General features: G+C 34.0%; 1 protein-coding gene across 1 annotated transcript; it reads right to left on the bottom strand.

Annotated features, from left to right (window-relative positions):
- Positions 1-8,559: 8,559 nt before the first annotated feature.
- LOC148770558 (uncharacterized) lies at positions 8,560-9,517 on the bottom strand. The gene is made up of 2 exons (XM_088817904.1): positions 9,140-9,517; positions 8,560-9,039 (listed from the first exon to the last, which is right to left on the bottom strand). The coding sequence occupies exons 1-2, from the start codon at positions 9,515-9,517 to the stop codon at positions 8,560-8,562; spliced, it is 858 nt and encodes a 285-aa protein (XP_088674030.1).
- Between the last annotated feature and the right edge of the window lie 789 nt (positions 9,518-10,306).

Below are 10,306 nucleotides of genomic sequence, written 5' to 3'. Positions count from 1 at the left end.
ACCGTTAAATTAGTAGGTCATTTTCTTTATCTTTTTTTCCGTTTGTTCTAACTTTTGCATGTCTAGTGCCACGTGATTGTAGAATTCCGTATACAAGGTGAAATCCGAGAGAAGGAAGACAAATGAGTCATATCGCCGCGACCTGGCCGTAGCACGCGCCCGCACGCGCCGCTTGAAGACAGCGCATGAACTGCACACGCCGCCGCTGCCTCGCGCGTCTGATACCATCGCTCCGCCGCTGTTTTTCTCGACTGCACGGATTGGTTTCCGTGGCAGTTTGCTTTGCATCCGAAAGTTTTCCTCACGCTTCGATAGGTAAAATCGGATCCGTTTGCACCTAATTATATTAATTCATGTGATTAATTATCTGTTAATATTTTTTATATGGTTTTTTCTTGAATGATTTATGAAATTATTTATATGCATGATTCTTGATTTAATGCGAGCATGCTAATTCTTTTAATTAAGAGCAAAGTAGTTGTTATGCATATATGTATTTTAATTTGCGCTGGAAATAATAAGGTACGCAATTGATTGTTAAATTGTGCACGTGACTATATGTAAAATATGTTTTCCATATAATTTTTTTTCCGCTGCGTACACGTGTCCGATTCCCAATACAAGTAGCACCAGATACTAAGGAAGTAGTGGCAATAGTGAGTAACAAACACTGACTATACTGGTGGATACTGAAAGTACTCACACCTTCCTCAATCCTAGTAGTGCTAAACGATTGGGATGGGAGATAGAGACAACTAACCCTATGTTTGTTACAGTAGGAGAAGGCAGAAATCTATCATGCAACTTCAAATGCTCTAAATTTGTTTGGGATGTAGGGAATTGCATGTTTAGTGCATGAATGAGATTGTTGCCTTTTGGAGGCTGTGATATGGTCATAGGGATTGATCTACTGAGTAAGCTACGACGCACATTGGTGGATTTCAGCTTGAAAATGTTTGAATTCTAAAGGGGAGGCAAGAGAGTAAAATTCAAGGGAATAGACTACAGTGCTAAGGTTCAAATGATGAATGGCAATCAAGCTGCTAGATCTTTCTTTCTTTGGAATGATTTTTATGATGCCAGGAGCTCAAGATGACAAAAAGTGTGCTACTCATAAAGCTCAAGGTTACAGTTCTATTTTTGTTGAGCCCAAAACTCTACGTCGAAACAGACCACATGATCATCAAATTTCCTTGAAACCTGGTACTGATCCTGTCAAGCAACACCCTTACAGATATCCGTATCTCCAACATTTAGAGATTGAAAAATTAGTCCAGAAAATGATGGAATCTGGAATTATTCAACATAGTAATAGCCCTTTCTCCTTAACTGTTATCTTGGTCAAGAAAATAGATGGTACATGGCGCTTCTGTGTTGATTATAGGAAGCTCAACTCCCTAACTATTAAAGATAGCTTCTCAATTCCTCTTGCCAGTGACCTGTTATATGAATTAAGTGATGCCAGAATCTTTTCTAAGAATGATCTAAGAGCAGGTTATCACCAAGTTTGACTACATCCACCTGACATTCCCAAAACAACATTTGGAACAGCATCTGGCCTTTATGGATTAAGGTCATGCCATTTGGCCTCACCAACGCACAAGGCACCTTCCAATCCTTCATGAACTCTATCTTCAAGATTTTCCTTCAAACGTTGGTCCTAGTTATCTTTGATGACATTCTCATATGTAGCCCTTCCATGGAAATACACCAAATTCATCTCTTCTTAGTTTTTGACCTACTCATTTCTAATCAACTCCTTGCCAAAGCTTCTAAATTTGCATTTGGACAACTCCAAATTGACCACTTGGGCCATTTCATTGGGGAAGGGATTGTAGCTTCTGATCCAGATAATATTCAAGCTATGGTCCAATGGCCCCAATCTAAATTTGTTAAAGTCTTGAGGGGTTTTCTTGGCCTATCTGGATATTATAGACAGTTGTTCATGGATATGGTCTCATTGCAAAACCCTTAACTGACTTGGCCAAGAAAGGTAACTTTAAGTGGTCTCCTCTAGTAGATGAAGCTTTCTCCAAACTCAAAACTGCCATGTCCACTGCTCATGTTCTCCAACTTCCAGGCTTCACTAAGGTCTTTATGGTTGAAACTGATGCTTGCTACACTGGATTAGGTGTAACTCTTATGCAAGATAAGCATCCTACAGATTATTTGAGCAAAGCATTGGGACATAGGATTTTAGGCCTCGCTGTCTATGAAAAGGAATTCCTAGATATTATCATAGCTACTCAAAAGTGGAGAAGTTATTTGATCCATCAACAGCTAATCATTAATAATATTATTGTTGTTGTTGTTGTTGTTGTTGTTGTTGTTGTTGTTGTTGTTGTTGTTGTTGTTGTTGTTGTTGTTGTTGTTGTTGTTGTTGTTGTTGTTGTTGTTGTTGTTGTTGTTGTTGTTGTTGTTGTTGTTGTTTTTTTGTTGTTGTTGTTGTTGTTGTTGTTGTTGTTGTTGTTGTTGTTGTTGTTGATTTTGTTGTTGTTGTTGTTGTTGTTGTTGTTGTTGTTGTTGTTGTTGTTGTTGTTGTTGTTGTTGTTGTTGTTGTTGTTGTTGTTGTTGTTGTTGTTGTTGTAAGTATTTATTGAATGAATACCTATTAGTTGTTATATTATATACAAGGTTGTAAAAAGCGGTAATGGGGTCGGAGATGGCCAGGCACCGACTCACGATTAGTCGTTGCGGCGGTGATTAATCAAGGATATATCGGTTTTTAAAATTTAATATAATATATTTCTAGATATTATTTATAAATACTCAAAACATATATAAAAAGATATTTATACATAGTTATATCTCCATCATGTATATATCCTCATAACATTATAAAAGTTTAATAATAATAAGATCATAATACATAAATATCCTTATAAAATATAAATGAAAACACAATTTTATCGAATTTACATTTATTCTTGAACATTCCTGGCATACATAATTAAGTTTTTAACAATAACAGTTAACATAAACAAAATAAAGCCTAAACTCATATTTTTTTTGATTAAAATCCAAACTTTTATTTTGAATTTTATAAAAAAAACGATTTTTGACCGATTTTTGGCCGATTTTTGCCACCGAGTTTGACCCGCCTTAAAAATTTGACCGCCTCAGACCGCCTAAAGCCGCCTTACAGGAAAAAAAAACGATTTCTCAAACCTTTACACTAAAATCGTAAAGGTTAGGGACCGCCTCCGCCTCGGAGATCGATTAATCGCCCGCCTCGGCCGACTTTTAAAACACTGATTATATATAAGATATCATATATAGTACTTATAAATATCAATTATAATCAAATAAAAAATAAGTAATACAATATAATAAAATGATAAAATATAGATGATATGGTTGGATCAGGATAATAAAAACTAAGTTGCTATAGCACCGTTCATCAGCTAATGTAGATATAGCATTCCGGTTTTTAGAATCTAACCTTGGAGATGCCCTAATACGTAAGCTTGAACATGGAGTTTTCATGAATTACAATTTTTCGCCTTTTAACTAGGCCCATCATGCCGTTATGCGTATATTTTATTATATGAAAAATAAAACTTTGTATGAAGACGACCAAATTAATAATGTAATGTAATTTTCCATAGAAAATTGTTTCACAACACAACTAATGGCACATTTATTCCTTTTTTCCTCTACATATCCATATTTGTATACCTTTTACGGTAACATACGAAATGCATATATTTTTAAGTAAGGGATATTCGGTTGGGAAATATAATATTAGGTCAACGTTCAATTATTTGTGTTATACTATATCATCATATATGTAGCCCATTTATGTAAAGAAAAATAAATTCAAAAATTGAACGGATAAGAACACATTAAATATTTCAATATAAATACATTAATGTTATCCTGATCCGCTCACCTAAAAAGTCGGTCGCATTTACTTTCTCCATCCTTTAAATAGACCTGCGGCGTATAAACAAAATCACACAACTCAATCATAGTTTTCTTCGCTATTATACACTTTGAGTGGCGGAGCCAATATAAAAACTATAGGGGGCCATGGCCCCCACCAGTTCTCAATGATCTACGATCTGATACGAAAACAAATCCTCTCATCAATTATTTAATATTATCGACCCCCTCGAAAAAAACATTGTGTCTAATTGACCCCTTGAATACAACATTTAGGTTTCGCAGCTACGGGGATCCACGTATATCCTCTACATAAATATCCGCATTTTGAATTACTAACGACCGTTTAAACGTGAAGCCGACAAGTACAGGTACATCACTAAACGCCATCCTTATAAATGGGCTTTATTTCCTGGCCCACGCAAAGATGGCCGACCATGCGAAAGAGGCGATGCAAGATTGCGTCACCGAATTCATTAGATTCGTTCGAGTTGCTTGCCGCTCAGATGGACGGTCTTCACCATCGCCACCACTGGCGTCGTCGTCGTCGATCCATTTAGTAGGCAAGAGAAACACACAAAATAAGTGAAAATTGAGTAAATTAAATAGGCCATATATACTTGTTTGCATCTTTTGTTCTTTGCAAGTGATTGAGTGTAGAAAATATGTGTGGTTCTCGTGCTTTTTACAGAGTTTATTGGATTCCGAAAAACATGCCACCAATTTCGTTACAGATTCAGAAAAATACTTGAATATATATTTATATACATATTATTGAATAATAGAGCGTAAACACCGGTGATGGATTGCAAATTTGTAGTAGACATTTTTTATGGAAATATAGAATTTAATATGATTTAATTGCAATAGAAAATACGTTCCAGTTTTTTATTTGTTTTTATTTTTCGTATATTTCTTTGCTTATTAGTAACATGTTGACCCTTTTTAAATGTTCGGAATCAGTGGTGCATTCATTATCCATAAAAGATGGATTTGATCCCATTCTCACATCGAAAACTTTATATTATATTATTATATCTCATAATGTATATAGTCCACTTAACTAAATCAAAACAAAGAATTCAGTTATCATATTATATTAGTTTATACAATTTAAATTAATGTGTATCCACCGTCAAATGTTAAGTAAGTAGACCAAATTTCACTACAGTGAAAATCTTGATTGATTTGAATTAATATCTTATTGTTGTTAGGTGTAACTGTATCGTGATCCCTCAAAACCTTTTTTTCTTCATTTTTTACTCCTCGTTGCACCGACGAGTACTCCTCATTTCCCTCGTGTTCATCCTCCTCTTTCACGTATTTTTTCTTTTTTATTATTCTTGCAATGAAGGATTTTTCCACCTCTATTGCCTCCCCATTTTCACAATCCTTAACTTAATTATTTACTTTTAGGTGGGGGTGGGGGTGGGGGAGTTATGAAGTGTGAAATGTAATTTGGTGTTGTGAAAGTGTGAGGTGGAATTTGGGGTTGTGACCGATAATATTTTAAACATTTTTTACATTGTTAGAATATGAGGCCAATTGTTTAAAATCGGTTGGTGGTCCACTACGACATTAACAATTCACTTTAAAAAACTTATCCGAGACATATTAGAGTCACATAAATATGTCCACTAAAGTTCTACCTTTAGTCCTTTAATAATTATAATTATAATCTCTCTCTCTCTCCCTCTCCCTCTCCCTCTCCCTCTCCCTCTCCCTCTCCCTCTCTCTCTCTCTCTCTCTCTCTCTCTCTCTCTCTCTCTCTCTCTCTCTCTCTCTCTCTCTCTCTCTCTCTCTCTATATATATATATATATATATATATATATATATATATATATATATATATATATATATATATATATATATATATATATATATATATATATATATCGGGAGGGTGGGGCCCCTTTTTTCTTCCTTTTCTAGTGTCTTTATTCTTTTTTCTTTGTTATACGCTTGTTTGTCTTCTTCTTTTTTCTTTTTTTTCTTTTCTCTTTTCTCTCCTTTACATGTCAAATTTATCATTTTTTATTTTCTTTTTCTTTTGTATTTATTTTTTATATTATATCATTATTTTATTTTATTTCATTTATTTACTAAAATAATTTAATATGACATAATTTCAATACAATCAACACTTTGTAAATAAATACTTTTAATATATTTTTTTCGTTTCTTTTCTTTTATTTTTTTATTTCGTTTTAAATTATATCTTTGTTCGTAATTTTATTATTATTTTATTTTGTTTCTTTATTTGGTTTTATTTTATTTCTTTATTTGGTTTTATTTTGTTTTATTTTTTAATATATTTCTTTTATAATTGTAAAAATTAGAAAAAACAACAAATACGATTATTTTACTTTTTATTATAAATTTTAAATAACAACATAATTTTAATAAAACCAAACACTTAATTTTTAAATAAAAACTAAAGTAAAATTATTACATATTTCCATTGTGTCTTGCCAACACATGAGCTATTAAATCCCACTGAAGGTTACGATTTACTTCAACCGATTGCATTGTGTGACGACGTCTCATATAATCACCTATGGATATGCCGCTTGTTCTTGGGTTTAAATCTAATTGCTCATTTCTATCATAACTGTTGGCACGAGCTCTACGAGATGTGGCTGTGTTGTTGTCATCGTCATCTGACTCAGCATCAGCGTATTCATCTCATTCGTCTTCCACAATCATATTGTGGAGTACGATACATGTCATCATAATATTTCTTAGGTCCTTCGGATCCCACCCTCTTTCAGACTACTTCACTATGGCAAATCGGGCTTGAAGAATTCCAAAAGCTCGTTCAATATCCTTGCAGTATGCTTCTTGCATTTTTTAGAACAACTGTTCTTGATGTGTTCTCGGCTGCTTAATGGATTGAATTAACTTACCACATTGTGGGTATATGCCATCAGCAAAGATAGTATGCCATGTAGTGATCTTTTTCATTTACCTGATAGTAAGGTCTTGGGGAAATTCGCTGAACAAGGTTGTCGAACAAGGGTGAACGACCCAAGACAGTGATAACATTTTGTGAACCGGGTACCCCCAAAGAATGCATGCCATATCCAAGTTTCAGATGAAGCCACTGCTTCGAGAATAATTGTGGGTTTATGTTTTTTCCTCGAAAAGCTCCCATGCCATGCAGTTGGATAATTTTCCATGTCCAGTGTGTTAGCATAGGTGATCAGCAAGCCAACTTGTGGTTCTGGTCTTCCCATTTATTCTTGTAATAAATAATCTGTTTTCGTATTAATAATAAAAAACCTTGGCATTCTATATCTTTGTCCCTTGTTCAAACATCGATATAGTCCTTACAGTTATTAGAAGTAGCTGTAATTGATCTTTTGGAAAGTGAGATATTTACGTAAGTATTATAACTCTTAAACGTCTTCCTAGTCGAAGGGTTACTCCACCAACGAGGATATCGGTCTTTCCCATTAAGAGACTAACACTTAGTGTGTGTGTATTGCGTCTCATCAGTAAACGGTATTGTGATATCGGCATGCATAAGTGGTTGCTCGTAAGTTGACGAGTTCACTGAACTCCCTCACCCTAGAAATCTCTAAGTGGTTCTCAATAATCGAGTAGAGATCTCTAGGGTATAGTTGTACACCATTAGTCCTTAAGACCTAGACATCACCGTGACTTCACTAGAGGACCAGTTGTATCGTGACATGTCCCTGAGTTCCACCGAGGACCGCCCCAAGGGCCAGTATTTGTGCAATCCGAAATCTAGTGGGAGGTCTGTGCATTGTAGTCGGGGATTCTATCACTAGAATAGTCTTGGATATCCTGTGTGTTCTCATACTCCCTCCGTTTCAATTGTCTATCACTTTGGAGAAACTATTTTTTTTTTCATATTTTCTGTCGTTTTATAATTCCAATGATGCATTAATTAAATAATTTCCACCAATACCCCTAATGCAAACTACCCACACGGTTATGAAAATGAAAGCTACGTTCCAATTACCTCTTTTTGTCTCTTAATTTCCCCCACTCTCTGTCTCTCTTTATTATTAATTGCAAATATAACTAGCTCCAATTTTTATTTATTTTATTTTCCAACACACTCCACTCACAAGGTTTAATAAAAAGACATATATGCATGATCAATACTAATTCTATTTAACTTCTCTCACATGAAGAGTGACAAATAAAAATGGATATTGACAACATAAAAAATGATGATTCATTAGGTTTTGAAGAGAAAGCTGAAGAAAATGAAGACTCAGATTTTGGTCAAGATTCAAAGAATTTAAATGTTGAAGCTTTAACGATCGTTATTCCAAAACATAAAGTGGTAGCAAATTTTGATTTAAATAGACTTGCAGATCGTGGATTCGATTTAAACAAATTTCCCGAAGAAAGAGATGAAGCTTTTGAGGAATATATATATATATATATATATATATATATATATATAATCTTTATTTGTTTGGAGTACTTGTTTTTAAGTATTAGATTTGTTTTTTTACGATTCTAAAATGAGTGATTTCATAACCCTTATTCATTGGCATATTATTTTTATTTTTAATTTTTTTTAACTGAGATTGAAAAAAAAAGTTATATCACGTGAAATTTAAAGTAATCATTAAATTTATAACTGCATAAATATGACTATATATTAGTCACAGTAGACATGGGCTAAAAAAAAATTAACTAAGATAATTAAGAATTTCTTGTACTAATCCGGGATCACATTTCAACTGAGTAGGAAGTTGTTCTGACTTTTCCAACATAGCTTTCTTAATATGCGGAATTTTGTACTTCTTAGAACCTTTTGCTTGCATAATTTCTATCATGCACGATTGCAATGTTAAAAATATACGATTGGATTTTGTCACCGGAAAAGCTTGAAATGATTTTTCGACGGCAATAACAAGCTCATCAACAGTTTTAACATGCTCCTTGTACTGCAAAGATTGAATAGCACGAAAAAATCCAAGATCCAAAACATTTAAATCTGGAGAATTTGGAGGTTGAGACATCAAACGAATATCAAATCCATCTTGTGCAGCTGCTCGACAAAATTCTTCATCGGTACGATCAATATACGTTCTAGCATTGTCTTGTTGAATGAATATTGGATAACTCGAATCCTCTATCGGCCATTTTTCCTTGATTGCAAGTAGAACCTTTTCAATCAAATATGCCTTATAACATCTCTATTTACTGAGGGTATTGGCTTTGTCTCCAACGTGCCCGCAACTCTATTTACGCTGGTTCTCGTGTAACTAAAGGAAATATTCCAATTTTTCCGGAGAACGTTTCATTTCCTTGTGCATCAAACCTCGGACGAGCTACAACATCTAAAAACATCACTTTTCCAATGGAGTTTTTGCCTTTACAAGTGTGTAGCGGATCTTCTTCATCTGGTAACAAGTAGTAATTCTCTGATCTTTTCGTCATCTGAAACCATTTTTCATCAATGTGAACAACATTAAACGTACCAGTAAAAATGGGGTCATGCGGCATGCTATCACCCTCCAGCATTGACAAACAAAATTGCAATCGAGATCTCTTATTCTCCTCCGTTAAAAATGGTTTTATAGCATTGGAATGTCGCGGTATTTCCCCCGACTTAAGAAGCCTAAACAACGTGCTCTTTTTCATGTTCAACGAACAAGCTAAAGAATCAAGAGTTGTCCGACGATGTAAAGGAATTTCACAAATTTGATCATAGTTAATCTGAATTCTCTTTCGACCACAATTTCTCGTCTTTTTATGAGATACATTAGCATGGGTTCCACCGTTAACTGATTGTTTCCAAATACGTTGAACGATTCGTATAGATACCGAAAAATTGTGATGCCACCGATCTTGTCACCTTTTTTTTTTTTTTTTTTTTTTTTTCCACGGACACTTTCCTGTTGTAGCATGTTGTATATGGCTTGTTGTTCATCATTGGATAAAGTTCTCAATTTTTTTATCTGACTTGATGTTTGTTCTACTTCGTTTGTATTTCCTTCTCCACCGGTGATGTTTTCATCTTTGAAGGAAAAAATGAATTAATTACAATCATAACATAAAAAACTCACAAGAAAAATAAAGATGGTACCCATATTATGAATGGCTACTGGAAATGTAGTTGACCCCACTTCCATATGCATGATTGCTTCATCATATGGTTCACTGTTTAAATCTATCAAAAAATGATCCATTGAAGATATTCCTAGAGAATTTAAATCGAGATTAAGGTGTGTAACTAAATTAATGCTTGCTTCCTTTTGCGGTTCATCTTCTTCATCAACGTCAAAATTTGGTGGTTGTATATTAAGATCTATTCCAACTTTCATTTTTATTTTGTTATTAAAGATTTTAGTGTGTTAATTTATAGAACAATTGTGGTGGGAATACATAAACATTTTAGAATAAAAAGCGGGTAATTTTAAAAAAAATTGC

Source organism: Erythranthe guttata, chromosome 5 (assembly GCF_056151865.1).
Source record: "Erythranthe guttata isolate IM_541 chromosome 5, IM_541, whole genome shotgun sequence".
In the NCBI taxonomy this organism is placed as follows: Eukaryota; Viridiplantae; Streptophyta; class Magnoliopsida; order Lamiales; family Phrymaceae; genus Erythranthe; species Erythranthe guttata.
The sequence above is the reverse complement of the archived record's forward strand: the minus strand, read 5'-3'. Positions and strand labels throughout refer to the sequence as shown.

Excerpts from the sequence above, each read along its gene's own strand:
- LOC148770558 (XM_088817904.1), bottom strand. The coding sequence starts at position 9,517 with ATGAAAAAGAGCACGTTGTTTAGGCTTCTTAAGTCGGGGGAAATACCG. Across the intron at positions 9,040-9,139 it reads AAATTGGAATATTTCCTTTA|GTTCTACTTGCAATCAAGGA; the intron begins GTTACACGAGAA and ends TTGATTGAAAAG.